At 38.9% G+C, this 19,082-nt stretch overlaps 1 protein-coding gene across 1 annotated transcript; it reads left to right on the top strand.

The window, feature by feature from the left end:
* Positions 1 to 4,118: 4,118 nt before the first annotated feature.
* LOC113749810 (ankyrin repeat-containing protein NPR4-like) lies at positions 4,119 to 6,082 on the top strand. Its single transcript, XM_027293673.1, has 2 exons — positions 4,119 to 4,764; positions 5,196 to 6,082. The coding sequence occupies exons 1-2, from the start codon at positions 4,153 to 4,155 to the stop codon at positions 5,856 to 5,858; spliced, it is 1,275 nt and encodes a 424-aa protein (XP_027149474.1). The 5' UTR covers positions 4,119 to 4,152; the 3' UTR covers positions 5,859 to 6,082.
* The last annotated feature ends 13,000 nt before the right edge of the window (positions 6,083 to 19,082 follow it).

Here is a 19,082-nt window from a genome sequence, read left to right as displayed (position 1 = left end):
CAAATCATATCTAAACACCTAATGTGATATATATTGCAGTTGGTCACCTTTATACTCATACTATTCTCCTTTCTTTCTATTTATATTTTAAAGGTGCAAAATTCTCTTGATTATATTAGAGAAAATGGATAAAATCTTTTACAAAATTATTTCAATTTATTTACAAAATATTAGTACTTTTAAGAGAAGCAATGCATTGTGGGAATGGTTTACTAATTTTTTTAGTAAACATAACTACTACATTAAAAGGTTAAAAAACTTGATTTTATTATGCTTTAATTAGGAGTGCTTTTGAAGAGAAGAATTAGGGGATTAATTTATTTGATTCAAGAATTTTTAGAGATTGTAATTATCAAAAGAAAAAAGAATTTTTAGAGATTGTAACTCTCTTATTATTTGATTTAATAAATTTGGTATTTGTGCAAGTTTTCAGGTCTTTTATTTTTGGCAACGAAATTTGTGCTTATAGTTAGACACAAATATGGTAAAATATCCCTCATTTGTATAGCATGGATATTTGAGGCTTTCAGTAAAAAAAAATTGTTATTAAAATAACATTGTATCATAGTGTGCTAATTATTTTAGGACCATTTTATACGTGAATTGAATTTAATTTAAATTATACAATAGATTATATGTGCAAGTGATTTTCATTTAATTGTAGGATCTCATTTTTATGAACAATCTCCCAAGGAAAAAAGTCCAGATCATACTGATTTTCTTAAATTAACCGTTATACTAATTTTGTCATTTTTATTGTTATACTATTTCTCATTTTGTTTGGGCTTTAACTCTTGTTAATTCTTGTGTCCTAGATGTAAATTTATTAAAACTTTATTATCTTATTATATTCATAGGTGTTAAATTATAAAAATTGTGATGTAGAAACAAGTGATATTCTATATATAACTAGGAAGATTTGTTGTTATTGTTATCCAAACTTTCAAACTTTTCAAAAATTGAAAATGATTAAAAACTTATAATATGACAAAATTTTATTACATATTTTACAAGGTTATCTGAAAAGTGAAACTACTTTTCATAGTATTTTAAAATATATAAATACAAAAAAAATTTAAATTATACCTATAATCATTTATTATACAGGTATATTATGAGTACTTACTGACTAAGGTACTAAGTTTTAATCATTAATAAAACATCTTATCATTATTTCAAATAAACTTCCTAATACTAGTTTGAGATAAGGTTTTAATGTAAATTGTACATGTATTCCAAAAAACAGTAAATTTTGATCCTTAATCAAATTTACCATGTTATTAGTAAGAATTACTATTTATGTATAAAAACTTACTGTTATTTGAACTAAACTTACTCTCTAAAAAGTAAGTTTGGGATATAAAGTAGTAATTTATTTATTTAAAAAGTAAGTTTATTATTTATTCCAATTTACCTTTTGAGGTATAAAAGTTACTAATCTATTAAGCTTAACTTACTATTTTAGATGGAAAACTTACTTCCATATTTTTAGGTGTTATTCTATTTAGGTGGATAGGTCTAACAAGAAATCAAATAGTCGCTAAAAGTGCAATAACCTGTTATATTAGGTAAAAACTATTTCGTTACCATAACTATCGTTACTAAAGCATTGTCCGTCAATATAAACTTGTTTTACACTAGTGGTCCATGATATTGTGCCACCTTAGCAATAGAAGTTGGTAATCCCTTATAACCAGTTGACTATCTTATCAAAATTATTTAATTGAATAAAATAATCCTTAAACAAAAAATAGAATTTCATGATATCTCAAACAATTTCTTCTCCTCCTTCACTTTTTTGTCTCAACCATCTCACTACCACTACTTTTTTGGCCCTTCCTAGACACCCAATAGGCTTGAAGCAATGTCCTTTTGCAATCAAAATATGTCCAATAAAACCTCCCATTAAGTTTGGACTAAATTGGAGTTTTGAATTGGATGTAAAGAAAGAAAATTTTCCTTTATGTCAACATGGATTTGAGGTTTGGATTGGAAAAAGTGATTTTGTTTTCAAGCTATGTAAAATATATTCCAAAGAATTTGGGTGTAAAGAAACCTAATAGGTGGATCTAAAAAAACAAAATTGAAATGCTAAGGTTCCTGAAATTTTTCCCAACTTTTTTTTAAGTGAGAGGTTTTGATTTCATGACCTTCTATTTAGAATTCCTTTCACTTTATCACCTAACCCAACCCTCCTCCCAATTCTTCCCAACTTAATATATAACAATCCATCGATGTAAAGAAATTTGATAGGTCTGCCAATCAGGGTCAATAGACATCCATCTATGTAAATAGCCATTTCTGATTCCTTTAGGAGAGTTAACTTTCCCCCTATTTTTATGAAATCTGGAGGAGATTAGAATATTGTAATTAGATGTGAAAAAAGAAAAAATTTGGTGATTATGTAGTGTTCAAATTGGTAGAAATGATTTGGTTTCCAAGCAAGAAGAAGAGAACAAGAAGGATAGAGAGAGTCAGAGGTCTTTCTTGAAGAAAGCTTCATCAATCGCTTACACCATTGATTAGGAGAGTTCCAGATGATATTAAATTGAAAGTTAATTAGCTTATTGTTTTATTTAATATCAATCTCCACCTTTTGTTTAATAGAAATGGATAAAACAGGTTATCCACTCTCATTAATGAGGTGGTGCAATGAGCCATCAATGTAAAAACGTCTTACATTGACAGTGTAAGAAAAATTTGCTCAATCTTTTCTTTTTCCGACCATTCTTTTGTCTCTCTATAGATTGCAATTAATTTAATGAAATTTCTAATCATATGGCATCAGAAACAATACTTTTTTGCTCTTCGGTGTAGTTTCTTTAGTCATCACTGTTAGATTTTTACAAAAAGCCCTTTTTCCATGTTAATGTGCAAATAATCAAACTCTAGTTTTGAAAAGAGAGAATTAACTATTGCTTTTAAATCCAAATTTTTACATAAATGCCCTTTTCCATGTCATTGTACAAATAATCAAACTCCAGTTTTTGAAAAGAAAGAATTAATTAATTTTAAATCCTCATTTAAGCATTAAATTTTAAGGTTTCTGTTCAAAGCCAATCATTTAAATCTACATTAAAGGTCTAACAAAGACACTTATCTAGAATTATATTGAATATTATGTTATGGATAGAAAATCATATAACCAAATTCTGTTAGCTAAATTTTATTATCATGCACGAAATTATCATTTCCCAGCCTTTTTTGGCCAAATTCTGCAGTAGAATAGCAGACTACACAAAATTAGCATTCAAATGATTTTTGGTGAAATTCTACCACCGGATGGTGATAGCCAGCGGTGGCAGAAGCCGCCATACCACTGTTATCGCTGCCATCATTCCACTTGAAGCTTTATTGGAAAATAGAGGAAAGTGGAAACAGAACAAATAAATGAAATAGAAATGCAGAAGAAAAAGAAAAACAAATTAAAGAATGAAAAGGAAGAAGTGAAAAAAAAAAGGAAACAAAAAAGTCGAGACGGCGATACAGTGGTTGTACTGGCGGTGAGAAACAGGAGATTTACCCGATTTTAACACCATTTTAAAATTTTTAACTTCGTGCATTGAATACTCAAGTCTGTAATTTTTCTTTTTTTGAATATTCTCGATTTTGATTTTTATTTTACAGTTAATGAATACTTAGTTGAATGAAGCCGATCGAACAGTCCTAGATCAAATCTCATGTTTGGACGGGCTATATCACAAAAAATTTGAGTATTAGACCATTATTCTTAAAATCTTTTTTTCCAAATAATCTTCAATACAAATGTAAAACTTGTGCGTGCTTACGTTACTTATCTTGTCTTTTCTATTTGTCGCAGGAATAAGAGAGATGTCTGAAATAAAGCAAAGCCACGTGCGTGCGGTTAGACTTGTAAAGTTTGTATGTGATGAATTACATAAGAAAGAAAAAGAGGAAGAGGAAGAGAAAAAGAAAGAGAAAGAGAAAGAGAAAGAGAAAGAAATGGACTTTGAGAAAGAAGAGAAAGAGAAAGAGAAAGAGCGGGAGAAAGAGAAGGAGCAAGAGAAAGAGCCAGAGAAGGAGCCAGAGAAAGAGAAGGAGCAAGAGAAAGAGAAAGCGAAAGAGCCAGAGAAAGAGAAAGAGAAAGGGAAAGGGAAAGAGAAAGAGAAAGAGAAAGAAAAAGAGAAAGAAATGGACTTTGTTCAGTTTTTCTTCATCCCTGAGGAAGAGCGAGAGAAAGGGAAAGAGAAAGAGAAAGATATGGACTTTGTTCAGGATTTCTTCATCCCTGAGAATAGCACTGCAATCCTGCACTTAGCGGTGGAGCATGGAGTATTTGAACTTGTAGAACAGTGTCTAAAAGTTTTTCCTGATCTAATTTGGTATGCAGACAAACCCCGCAAAAGTGTGCCGTGGCGTCATGCTCATTATACAAGCACAGTCAAAGGAAGTTTGGTGTGGAATGATGCCACTCAACATGCAGACACAGCCACCGCAAGTTCGAATCCGCCTGAATATACAGAGACAACCTCTGGACATTGGAAGTGGCATGAAGGTCAATATGCAGACACAGCCACCGGCACCGAACGTTTGTTGTTGCATGTAGCTATTGAGCATCGCCGAGTGGAGATATTTAATTACTTGATTACTTACATTGGAAAAAATACTAAGGCGTATGCCGATTTAAAAATTGAAGGGAATAACAATTCTCTTCATTTGGCAGCAAATTTGGCTCCTACACCTCAACTCCAATCTGTCCCAGGTCCTGCATTTCAGATGCAGCGAGAATTACAATGGTTTAAGGTAAGTAATGTAATTTTTTTTGTAATTCTATCTCAAAACCGTTTGTCAAATACTCTTTGCTTTCCATATAAGATGCATGTGTACGTAGATATTCCCCTTTAACTTTTAGGCACCCATCACATTTCTAAACAGTTTTAGATTTTTTTTTTTGGGTCACGCTTTTAGTAATACACCTATTTTGTTCCATGTTTTAGAATGATAATTGTCTCGATGAACCCACTGACTTTTGAAATAATAGGACAAGTAGTGTTTCCTCAAAATAAAATGTGGCATCAAAAAGCATGATAGCTGACCCAAAACTTTAAGTTAATATCATAGTCAGAATTTTTGTGTTCTGGTTTATGATGGTAGTTTTTCTAAAAAATTAATTCCCTAGTATTAGCAAATGAAGTGCATCAACCTAGACAAGTCCTTTGATTAACTGCATGCAGGCTGTGGAAGAATTAGTTTATGATGAGTTAAAGACGGAAAAGAACTTAGCCGACGAAACACCTCGAGAATTATTCTTCAATGAGCACAAAGATTTGCTAAAGGATGCAAAGGAATGGATGAAGGATACATCAAACTCGTGCATGGTCGTAGCTACTCTGGTCGCAACAGTTGCATTTGCTGCTATGATCACCGTACCGGGTGGCAACAATGGCAACACGGGCCTCCCTATTCTGGCCAGGCAAAAACTTTTCCTGGCATTTTCCATATCAAACGCGTTTTCCATGATATTCTCCGCCATTTCTCTGCTCATGTTCCTCTCGATGCAAACATCGAGATATACAGAAGACGATTTTCTGGACTTACTTCCCAAGGTTTTGCTGAGAGGTCTAATTTCCTTGGGTGTCGCTGTAGCCACAATGATGATATCTTTTGGTACAGCAATAGGATTGTCACTTCAGACAAGGCTTAACTGGGCTTACATTCCCATCACTGTCGTTGCTTGTTTCCCTGTTATCATTTTCACCTGGTTGCAGCTTCCTTTGCTTTTGCAAGCGCTCCTATTCAAATCTGGACCTGGCATTTTTCAGGGACAATGGGATCGCAAGTCTTTGCGTCTCAGGAAAATTGGCTACCGTCTATTATTGGCAAATGACAGGGTTTGACCTCATTCCACAATTTGCTGCTAATTTGTTTACCATTATATAGATGGCTTTCTCAAGAGTTGTCTGCATGAGTATATTGAATTTCTTTTACTCTCAAAACTTTAATTTCACCTTGCGAGTTTCTTGTTTAAGTGTTCATGTCTTGTAATAAAATACCTATGGTTGGTATTAATTAGCTGCACATATAATAAGGAATAAAGTGTGCTCCATATATTTCTTTTTAATGTAATTGATTCCTCGGTAATCCATTTGTGTTTATAATAGTACAGCTATTATATATGTTTGCTACTAATATGATAGTTTCGTTATGGATGCTTGTAGATGGTTGTTTAGTATTACTTAACTAAATTTTAGATACAGGTAGTTGACGTTCAAAAATCAATGATCCAAGGACCTCTTCTACAAAAGGAAGAAAATCTCTTAGGTAAAGATTTGTTTGGGCCTCAAGGTACTTGGATTTCAGAAAAATTTTCTCCTTTGTGCTACCAGAGATTATTATTACTCATGCAATTTTTGCTACTCCTAGACAAAACCATCAGCCCTCTTCTGATTCACTCAGATGGACTCTCTCCAGCAGTGGATTTTTTTGCAAAAAATCAGTCTATAATCAGGCTAGCCAGGTAGAGAATATGGATCAATTCAATCCCACCCATGGAGTTTGCCCTTCTTCTTACAAATGGAGTGGGAACATTAGTGCCCCCTCAAGAGTCAAACACTTTATTTGGCTGGTTTCCTTAAGCAGCATATCTACCGAATCCAATCTTTCCAAGAGAAGGATTACTCAGGACGACTTTTGCCATCGTTGCTTAAATCTGAAGATTTTGGCCTATGCTTTAAGACTTTGCCCTATTGCCATGTTTTGTGGGGAGTACTTTAAAGTTTAAGCCCCACATTAATGTTGATGTTAACTTCCAGGAGTAGCTTCGGGTGGGATGCTCCTTGGTACAAAAATCCCCTTTCTTTTCCATCCCCTGGGGAACACTCTTTGCTTTCATTTGCTGGTGTCTTTGGGCAAACTGTAATAAAACCATCTTGGAACCTGATAAAAATCCTCTCTCTCCACATTTGGCAGCCCTTTGCCTTGCTGTAGAATTCTCTTCTCTTGGCCCACAAGGCAAATTCACGCCCCCCCCCCCCGCCCAAAAAAAAGGATTAGGTACTTATCGGGTACATTTTGTTGCACATAGGAAAAAGTTACAAGAATATTGGCGTAATATACAGAATGTGATAATTAATTAAAATTCATTGTTTCGAAAAAAAATACATTTTTTGGTTCTGTAATTTCTTCTTTTTCTTCATATCATTTGCTCAAAATCACAACGACATGCACAACATGTGTGCCTTTCTCCCTAAGAAAGAGATATCTGTCGTTCTAGGGGTGAATTCTTATTTTGTGATGAAAAAAAAAAAGATTTCTACAACGAGGGCGGTTTTTGGATTTGTTTCTACAAAGGGGGTCTTCGCATTCTCAGAATGCGAGCTCACCGAGCTCGCATTTTGCGAATGCGAGGTCGATTCGAGCTCGCATTCTGAGAATGCGAGCTCTGTGACCTCGCATTCTAAGAATGCGAGCTGTATGACCTCGCATTCTCAGAATGCGAGCTCACCTCGCATTCACAAGCTCCCCTACAACCGCCAAGACCCCATTTCGAAAAAAAAAAAGACCCAACAAAGAATAGCTGGTTGAATAGCTGTGGAACAGCAAAACAAAGAATTAGGAAGCGAATTTTGCTTAGCAAAACAAAGAAAACAGACAGACCTGGTTTCTGCACATCGAAGCATCCAAAGACCGGAGCAGACCGGAGCATCGAAAGACTGGTTTCGCGTTTGCCGCTTCCCAAAATTTGACCGCATTGCCGTCCCATTGCAACTGTCAAACAGCATAAAGGTTAGGCTTTTGCACTTGCAATGCCTCACGTATAGCTTTTTAAGTTTAATTAATAGTTGAATACTATCATCCAAGGGCAGGTTCAGATTTGTTGTGCAATTTGGGTGTAAATGTGATGTGGGTTGTGCTTATTTTTGCAATTTTTGTGGTGGATTTGAGGAAATACGTTATCTTTTTCGATGACTGGCAATTTTTCCATTTCCAATTAGTTGCAGTTTATTTGCAGATTTCTGCAATTATTGCAGAAAAAGCAAGATCCGAGCTCGGATACGACTAAAGTCAGAAAGATCCGACCTCGGATCATAACGATCCGTGGTCGGATTTATAGTTGTTTACTCAGATCCGAGGTCTCGTCTGATCATCCGTTGAGAAGGATCCGAACCCTGTTGGATCCGAGGGCTTCAATAAATTATCCGAGCTCGGATCCGTCCATTTCATAATAATAAATGCGAGCTATTGTTTTATTTTTTTGGTTAAAATTTTTTGTGGATTTCAGCGTGCGAAAATTCGAGCTCTGTGAGTTCGCATTTGCTGAAGGCGAAGACCCTTTGGACGTAATCCCATGCTCAAAATGCCCCATTTGTAGAATTCTTTTAAAATTCATCCGAATTTTTTTTTAAAATCTATTTATCGACCCTATTACTTTTGGTCGAAACACTATGTACATTGGATATTGTATGTTTTGCAATTGGAGCTTTGGGACTTTATTGACATTATGTAGTTTATAGATTGGAGCTTTTGAATTTCATGGATATTTGGATTGTTTGACAGGGAGTTTGAGGCTATTTATAGGGGAGATTATGTCGAAATTTTTGTAGATCTTTCTTTGTGAGGGTAACTCACTATTAGGTTATTTGAAAAAATAACATTAATTTTGTAAGATTCATAGCTAGAATATCACATCATTGTGAATGTGGATCTTTTTATGAGGTGTGAATGTGGAGCCCAAATATATATAACTTCTAAATACATTTCTTACGCCTGTACTTTGAAAATTATAGGGTCTCTTGACAATATGTAGTGTGGCAAATGTGATTACTACTTAATCGGCTTCCCTTTTCGGATTGGTTGGCAGGGAGTTTTAGTGTAATTTTAGGGGAGACTCTGTCCAAATTTTCTAAAGATTGCGTTCGGTTTTAGGCTATTGCTATCGTTATTTATAGCATATTTCATACCTGTTTTTAATTTTTTCATAAACATATGGATCGAAATTAGTCTATATAATAGTTCCAATTTCGACCTATAGTCCATCCTCTCTTTCATTTGTTTGGACGCTTGGACTTCTAATTCTAATATATTGTCCCCAAAATAGGGATTCATTTTACAAACATGTCTGTAGAAAGACCTCTGCGGGTAAACCTATACTGGGGAGGACAAATACATTACGAAGGTGACTTTGTTTGTTATATGCCTCGTACTTCCAACCGGACATTAACTTTGAGGCATAGAATTGGATACGGGGAGTTGGTTGACAGGATTTACCACTATATTGGGGTCGATAAAGGGATGTTCAAGCTGAAATTGTTTCTTCGTCAACCGTTGGAGAGTTCCAAATATACTGTTTCCGCAGTGGTGGATGATGAAACTCTTGATGTAATGTACGATCTTTGGATCGAAAGAGTTTCATACATGGCGGAGATTTATATCGAGAAGGAAGAAATCGTCCAAATGCCTGTAGTTAATAGCGTATTCACTGGAGCAATAGGTACTGTTGGTCCAATGATGTCGCTGGTTCATGCATTCATGGATCCAACAAAGTTGCACTTCGGTTCTAGTGTAGTCGTTCCAGAGACTTCATCAGCATGTCATTATATGCATGGTGATCGATCTATGGATTCATTAGAACCAAGGCTCACATCAGGGTCCATGGGTGCCCAGGAATATTTTCATGGCCTGGATTCGATTCCAAGTTTTGGAGATCCAGGTCCATCATGCCATATTTCTCCAATTGGGATCGAGTCTAACCCTGGGCAAGGTTGTCGCAGTTCAGCTGAAAATGATGTATATGCTAGTATACACGATGGGCTCCTTGGCTCTCTTGAAGATGATGTGGAAGAAGATGACCCGGAAGATGACCCGGAAGATGACCCGGAAGTTGATGCGGAAGAGGTTGAAGAGTCGGAGTCGCAAGATGTGTCTGGTAGTGATTCGGATGATGAGCATGAAGGTGGGGGTTTAAGAGTAAACCTCGATATGGACCACTTGGACAGACGCAATAGCACAGCTGGCAGCTCTGCATATGTGCCAAGAGGAATGACATTTTTCTCCGATCTTGGGAACATAGATCATGATGATATGGAAGAGGAGGATGGATTGGAGCGTATTGTAACATTCAGTGAGGAGAATAATAATATACGTCTTCATATGAGATTTGAGAGTAAGCAGCAGCTCAGCCGAGCAGTTAGGATGTGGTCCATCAATCACAATAGGGAGTTCAGAGTTATTGAGAGTAAGAGTAACACGTGGTTTGCTAAGTGCAAGTCATCAATTGATCGACATCCTTCCACTTCAACCGCGCCATCGTATCCACCATGCGAATGGTGTGTTAGAGCCGTAAAGAAAAAGACTCATGGAATGTGGCAAATTACAAAGTGGGTGAATGACCATAACTGCTTGGGCGACATGATTAGAAATAACAATACAAGCCTGACTGCTTCCGTTATTTCAAGGTACATCCTCCGTAGCATTGAAGATGACCCTGGATTAAAGGTCAAGAACATACTAAGTTCCGTTAAAGAAAACTTGAAGGTTGATGTGTCTTACAAAAAAGCCTGGTACGCGAGACGTAAAGCAATTGAGCTTGTGTTTGGATCTTGGGAAGCGAATTTTGCCGAACTACCACAGTATCTCGATGCACTGGTGCAATCCAATCCAGGCACCGTGGTGGAGTGGTCGCATCATTCGGATAGTTCGGATCGAGTTAAGACCTTTAAGTATGTATTCTGGGCTTTTGGACCGGCTATTGAAGCATTCCACATGTGCAGGCCAGTTATATGCGTTGATGGCACTCATTTGCGTGGCGAATACAAGGGCAAACTCCTTGTTGCAGTCACGCAAGATGCGAACAACCACATTCTGCCACTTGCTTATGCCATAGTTGATGAGGAGACGATTTCCAGTTGGTCGTGGTTTATGGAACAATTAAGATATAATGTGGCACTTGATCGACATCCTATCTGTGTCATTTCCGATCGCCACAATGGTATCATCTATACTATGACACACTTTGACTATTGGGCGGAACCTTTAGCCTACCATAGATTTTGCCTGCGACATGTTAGGAGCAATTTGATGACACACTTCAAAGGTTTACACCTTCGTAAGTTGTGTTGGGCAATGGGAAGGGCAAGACAATTGCGCAAGTGGCGGATGTTCAGAAGAGAACTACGGAGCATGTTCCCAGATGCTTGGAATTATCTGTCAGCCATTAGTCCAGAAAAGTGGTGTCTATCTCACGACGATGGCCGTCGGTGGGGTATTCTAACTACCAACATATCCGAAAGCTATAATAATGTCTTGCGCGGGGCACGGCATTTGCCAATTCGTGCATGCATTGACATGACATTTCATCGGACAGTTGCGTTATTCAAGACGAGAAGGGAAGATGCTTCACATTGTCGCAATCCTTTTCCCCCAAGGATATGGCGGCGTTTTAAATATGCTGAGCGGAAGGCAGGCACCCACAGAGTCATTGAGTTCGATGGCCCATCGGGCGTATATAAGGTTATCACAGGGCGGCGCGTCGATGGTAAAGGAGGCAATACGCAAACCATCAGGTTTTTTGATAAGACATGCTCTTGTGGAAAGTGGCAGATATACAGACTTCCTTGTTCACACGCTTTGGCGGTGTGCAGGAATAGAGGTGACAATCCGGGATTGCTTGTGGACCAGCAGTTTACTAAAACAAGGTGGGCGGTCCAGTATTCAGGCATGTTTAACCCATTGCCGCATCAAGATACTTGGCTCTATCCTGGGTGGGCCCTGCAGGCAGACAAGAGCAAATTTATTACACGCCGGGCAGGGCGGGTGCGAGCTAGCAGAATTCGGAATGAGATGGATGAAAGGGATCCAGACGAACCAAGAAGATGTCGAAATTGTCATCAGACGGGTCACAATAGGAGAAATTGTCCGAATTATAGGCCTTGATTTTATCGACTCCCTAGATATTTTTGTTTCATGTTAGTTCAACTTTTTGAACGTGGGATTTATAGTCTAGTTCATTTGTGTTCGATGCTGGATTTATTCTAAATAACTACATTGCTGACTTGAATTTATCATTTGTCAAATGCGCTACTCGTTCAATGCTTTGATAAGTATAGAATTTCCTGTTTACACCTACAGCCCCAAAGTTCTCACTCGATGTATCTTAGTTCTTTGGTCAAATTTTGCTACAAAATAAAACATTCAGTTCGCGATTTATTGGTCAAAACTGGATACTGCCCACTTTTAGGGTTTTACTTATGCATGACTCACCGTCTTTAATTGATGTAGATATTTGCATCCGGAATATGGCCGACACTCCTATCCCTGCAGGTCTACATCCAGGACCATACGTGCACGACATTATTTCGGGGGGAACTGCACACCGGGCGCATTCAATTTTCCACGGACATATTGAGGGCAATCAGTTAGATGTCAGACGGTGTGACAGAGGATTTTGGTCGCATACGCCTATTCCTGATCGGGTTTTGCGTTATATTGCCTTGGCTGGATTTGAGGGCGTGCTTGAGAGTGGATATCAGATGGTTGATCATTCTTTGATCACATCTTTAGTCGAGAGATGGCGGCCCGAGACGCATACATTCCATTTACCGGTTGGAGAGGCTACCGTGACATTACAGGATGTAGAGGTGTTGTGGGGGTTGAACATCGATGGTCCACCGGTTATAGGGGTAGACACATACCGCAGCATTCAGGAGTGGGGAGCCATTTGTGAGGAGCTCCTTGGATTTTCGCCAGCAGTTGGATACTTTGATGGACAGAGGCTAAAGTTGGGATGTTTAGCAAGAGTGTTGGATACAGAGTTGCCACCCGATGCTTCAGATGCGGAATGTAGGCAGCGTGCGCGCATTTACCTCTTACTGATATTAGGTGGACACTTATTGTCCGATAAGTCCGGCAACAAAGTTCCTTTGTTGTATCTTCCATTACTGCGGGACTTGGAAACTGTTGGGCAATATAGTTGGGGTAGTGCGTGTTTGGCGACTCTCTATCGGTCACTTTGTGATGCCACGCATCCTGCCAAATCGGCTATTGCCGGTCCATTAGTTTTACTACAGGTACATTGCACTCAATAGGGACATTTATCACCGGACTTTTTCATTTTTCCATTTTGCACTTTTAACATTGATTCTAATTTTGTAACAGCTATGGATTTGGGAACATATACCAACCATGCGTCCGGACCGAATCGCGCCGTTGGAGCATTACCCTGGTCCATATGGAGCTAGGTGCGTCGTTTCGCCCTTATTTCGGGGGTTTTCGTGACCTTTGATATCGACACCAACATATAATTTGTTCTAAACATGTACCGTACTTTTTAATTTTTTAGGTGGAACAATGATTTGGACGTACACAGAGTTGTTAGGCATGTTGTGCCCGCATTCCGAGATCAGTTAGCAGGCCTGCGGCCTGAAGAGGTATTGACTAGCATATGATGTGTTTGATGTGTTTTGCTAGAGTGGGTATTGTACTTTTGCTATATTACATGTGCGTGGGATCATCCAAGAATTCATAAATCGGTTTTCATCCGAACTCTGCCGGATCCGAACTCATTCAGTTTCGATCCGTGCTCGGCTCGGTTCCTTTTATTAGTTCTTAATACAAAAAAAAGATTTGGATTTTTCATGTTATATTTTTTTCCAGTTCGTATGGCAGCCATATTCGGCGGACGTTCTCGCTTCTCTTCCTGCGTATTGTACTGCAGGTCAGGACATTTGGAGGTCCGAAACGTATCTTATTTGCTGGGATGTAGTTGAGCCGCACCTCCCTCATCGAGTTATGCGGCAGTTTGGGTTTCATCAGTCCCTGCCTGATATGAGGTTGACGGATAATCAGGCAGCTCTACATTGTCTAGATCGTCGTGGTAGGGCGAATCAAGACTGGAGCACCACACATAGACAATATATTGATATTTGGAATGATCGACGTGTGCATATACAAGATGGCACAGTAATTGAAGATACTACATATCCATCGGATGAGTATGTTCAGTGGTATCGGGAGCGCACGGTGATTTATATTTCAAACCCGAGTCGATTTCCCGCTTTCCCTGAGGGCTTCCGGGGTGATAGCGCTAGGGCCCAATATCTTGTATAGTTTATTTCCAACCCACTTTTTAACAAGCACAAATACTTTTATAGACCTTTTAAACTATTTTGAGATTCTGTATGTCCTTCTAATTCGGTCCATTGGTTTTGCAGAGCGATGCCATGTCTCGCATGTATTTCATGGCACAGGACTCTCTTGGCGTTAGTGATGAACAACACAGCGGATATTTTCAAGAGTTGAGGGACTTTGCATCCACATCTTTGCATCATGTAGGAGAGTCCCGCCGACTTGCATTTCGTCCTCCACACGTACCACATGAGATTCCACTATACCCTGATCCATGTCGTGTTCAACGAGCTCCTAGAAATACCCACGGAAGTCAGCATGGCGGTGGGCGACGTCGTAGATTCCGATCACCAGAGCCCACCATGCAAACTGCATTCCATGGAGGTTCGATGGCAACTGAAGACCAAGCTGGCGCATCTGCTTTTGTCACACCTCAGACCGATGTCATGCATGACGGAGGTGGATCGATTGGCCATTATCACAGGTCCCCTGTGACTTACACAGAGTTTACGCCCGATAGGGATTCACATCGCGATGTTTCTGAGCAATTTGAAGGAGGTGAAGGCACAAGCACTGAAATTCAAGATAATACACTGTTGACACAACGGACTCTTGGCCATACAGTAGTGCCAAACCAGCCACGTCGAAGCCAAAGAATACCCAAACCAACAACATGTGGTACTCATGGGAAACTTGGGCAGCATTGATTCCATTACTCGTATTGTTATTGTATAACTAACCTAACTTATGGATTACACAATTTTGTTTGTGACATTTTGTATATATTCTAAAATGACGGATAATATGAGTATGAATGTTGCGATCGCGCGTATCTTAGTTCTCACTTTATATGAGTACAAAAAAAGTAGGTTATATGAGTATTCTTATGCATTATACGAGTGTACACCTATATTTTATACACGGTAAATTAGTTACATGTCGGAACTTCCATCTTGAAGGTGCAATTGAAGAACACGTGGTTTAAGGGAGTTTTTCTTCCTAAATTGTCTTTTAAGTGCTTGAAATTCTCATGCATATACATGCATTGTGCATTTCAAGTGAGTGTTGGTGATATCATGGTTATAAAAGCTCAAGTTTAGTCATTTCATATGTATTTAAGGCCAAAATATGCCCTTTTAGTGTAAAAGTGCAAAAAAGACCAAAGAACCTCACCCCTCGAATTCTAATGTAAATGTGTTTGTTGTGTTTTGAGATCTCGGATATAGTGGTTATAGTAAATTACATGTGCGTACGAGATTAGAATTGATAAAATGTTTGTCAAATGTGTGAATTGGAATTGGCCGAAAAAGGGGAAAAAGGTTTGGAAAATTGCAGTTTCTGCAATTGTTGCAGAGAAACACTGATCCGAGCTCGGATCCTAGGAAGCCCAGAAAGATCAGACCGCGGATCTATGGATCCGACCACGGATCGATAGATAACCAGATACATCCGAGGCCTCGCCTGTGTTTCTGTTGAGACTGATCCGAGGCCTTTAGGATCCGAGGCCTTCATGAACCCATCCGTCCTCGGATCGGTTCGCGGATATAGCAGAAACGAGGCTTCGTTTCTGCACTTTTACCCCATCCGAGCTCTGATCCAGTTCAAGCGAAATACATCCGAGGGTTCGTCTGTCTTTCTGTTGAAACTGATCCGAGCCCTGTAGGATCCGAGACCTTACTGAACCGATCCGAGCGCGGATCGGTTCAGGGATATAGCAGAACCGAGGCTTCGTTTCTGCTATTTTTTCATAAATTGTTCCCTCTTCTCACCGAAACCCTACCCCTTTCTTCCAATCTTCCATTTTAACCATCAATTATCCAATCTTCCATCATAAAAACCTCCAAAAACCTCTTCTGATCAGTAACCCCCATCTATTTTACCAACAAACAACATCAAACAAGGGTTTTCATCTTCAAAACCTAATTTCGGGCCGCAGCTGATATCCTCAAATTGCATGGTATTTTGGCTTCTTTGTCTGTCAAATTTTACACCATTTTCATCCTCCATTATCAATCTACACATTTGAGGTAACAATTTGCTCTTACCAACAACATTTTATAATTTATTACATTGCAAATTTTATAGTTTTTGGGAATATTATGATAAATGCATGTTTGCTGGGATTTCTTGATATAATTGTGCCACATTGTGCTTAAAGAGATTGTTACAGCTATTTTCATGCTTATTTTTTTCAAAACTATGGTTTTGATGATATTTTTAAGAGTTTTTCTAAATTTTTGGGCATGAGCATTTTATTTATTTAGACTTGTGAATGTTGGTTTTAATTGAATGAATGAATTTGATGCTGAATGAATGAAGCACGACATTATATTATGTGCGAAGTAGGAATTGTGAATCAATGAATTATGATTATATTATGAAACAATTATGAATTGTGAATGAATGAATTATGATTATATTGGCATATACATTCTGCAAATGATGGTTAAGATTGAAAAGATTGATTTGTTTGATGACGCTTTTACTTGAAAATATGCAATGATGACGCTTTTACTTGAAAATATGCAATTGAGCTTGCTAAGATTTTATTTCAGATAGGTACTTCATCTTTTCTAGCTAGAATTTTGGTCGCCTTGGCTTTGATGGCAAAATCTTGGAGCAGTTGCTCTTCAACTGTACAGTTATGATTTTGATCAAAAGACTCCACGCATGCCTTTTGGGATTAGGATTTCAGATTCTAAGTCTCATATGCCTTTCTGGGCCATTCGGCTTGTTGTCTATCTAGCATTTGTCCAGAAGTTGACCTTGGTAACAAAGATTGATTCTTGTACCAAATATTGAAGATTTCAGAAGAAGTAAAACGTGGGGAGGGAAAGGGCAGTGGAAACACTCATTTCGTTGCAATCCTGGTTTATTGACCGGTTCAAGGATCTCTTAACTCTTTGTATTCAATTCAGACATTATTCAGATAGGAGTACCATAGAATGGTAGAATGGTATTGTTATATATGCCAAATGCAGTTTCTGAATATATATCCCTTTAGAAATGTGTTATCATTCGAGAATTTTTCTGCTCTCAATTTACGCATTTAAAAACCAGGTAAAAATTTCTGCCTGCAAAATTTTATCAAGTTGAACATGAAACTATCTCAGCATATAAAAATGCATCCATTATATGGTGTAACTTAGAACTGCGAGGTATAGTATTATTATATGAGAACCCTAATTCAATTTGTTTGTGTTTTTACTTGATGTATTCTGTTAACCAAGAGCTTCAGTAGTCTATGTACGATATTTGGTTGTGTTTTTTTGGCACATGTTGGCAGGGAGTTTAGCCCTTTTACAAGGGGAAACTCTGCAGAAATTTTGTAAAATTCTTATATAACAAGTGTGAGCAAGTTTATCCATTTTCTAATGAACATCTTTGCTTTTTGGTATAGGTATTATGGCTCGCACAAGGAGGGCTCGCATTCGTACTCCTACTCCTTCCTCAAGTGAGGAACACACACCCTCTATGCACGAGGAGTCACCTGAGCAAGAATCTTCCTCACCTGAGTCGCCACCTCGTTCTCGCCGGAAGACCGCATCTACTAGCCGTGACGAGCCACCGCCAGACTACGATACCACACGATTCACATCGCTCGAAAACCAAGAGTGGTATGAAGCCGGACTGGACAAGGAGATCATCATTGAGAAACACTTGGCACCGGAGGTGGACGCGCACTATCACATTTCTACAGCATTCAAGAGACTTGGATGGGAGAACATCCTTCGGTTGCCCAAGCACTACTACCCCAACCTAGTCCGGGAGTTCTATGCTAATGTAGAAAACAAGGAGAGCCACAGTGGCAACCTCATTGTGTCACGGGTTAGAGGCAAGAGAGTGGCTCTCAATCGAGATGCACTGAGACGCTTCGTCGAACTCAAAGACGAAGGCGACGACGTCAAATTGACCAAGGAGTTCAAAGCTAGAGATCCTTGGCAAGTGGGAGAGGCTGTGGGACGTCTAAAGGGGCAGTACCGTGAGCGAGGAAGTTCGAAAAAACTCACGGTATATGCCGACTCCTTCGATCATCGGTTCCACCTGATCTTCTATCTTTTTGCCTTTAATGTGGTGCCGAAAAAGAGTGGCAAACGGGAGATCCGAAATAGCGATCTCTATTTTTTGGATAAGATGATACATGGAGTGGGTAGGCAGTTGACCGGAATTCCTCTACCCAGCATTATCATCAGTTATATGCGGACCACAGCTCGCATGAGGCCCGGCGACACTTGTTTCGGATTTCCTCGACTGCTATCACTTGTTTTTGAGAAGCTCAAGATTCCTCTTGGAACCGAGAGAGCGGTTGTAACTAGGTCGGCCGAGGAGGTGAATGCTACGATACTCAAATCCTTGGGTATTTCTACGGATTTTGGAGCTGCTTTGGTCCGGGACACAGGAGAGGCATCGACTTCCACTCAGCCTCCGCCTCGTACTGAACCACAAGCGGAAACTCAAGGGACGGAGGCACAACAGACTCTTCATCCTCCGATTCCGCGACTACCTCCTCAACCGCGCTCCAAGTGGCAAGAGCTCCTAAATGCCATTTGTTGTATGGAGACGCGAGTTGTCGAGCGCATTGACCAGACGGAGCGGATGATGACCGAGCGACTCGACCGACATGATCGCCGTCTTCGTGCGATCGAGGATCATTTCCATATCCGCCGGTCCCCTACTCCTACACCCCATCAAGAGGAGGGCCATATTGGTACCTCACAGAGTCCTCATGGAGCCGAGCAGGCAGTAGACCCTCGTTCCCAGCAGCCATGATGCTCTTTAGCGGATTGGATCTTTTATTTCTTTATTTTTCTTTTCTTTTGTTAAGACAAACTTTGTAGATTTTATTTTTCTTTTACTTCAATCATCTTGTGCTACTTATGGTGTTTGGTTAAAGTTTAATTCTTATTTGGCTTGGAATGAATTATTATGCTATTAGGATTTTTACATTTTAGAAAGTATATTTGGTTAAATAAGAAAAATTATGCTTACAATTTTGCAAG

This window comes from Coffea eugenioides, chromosome 10 (genome assembly GCF_003713205.1).
Source record: "Coffea eugenioides isolate CCC68of chromosome 10, Ceug_1.0, whole genome shotgun sequence".
Lineage (NCBI taxonomy): Eukaryota > Viridiplantae > Streptophyta > Magnoliopsida > Gentianales > Rubiaceae > Coffea > Coffea eugenioides.
Note: the sequence above shows the minus strand (reverse complement) of the source record. Positions and strands in the feature narration are given on the sequence as shown.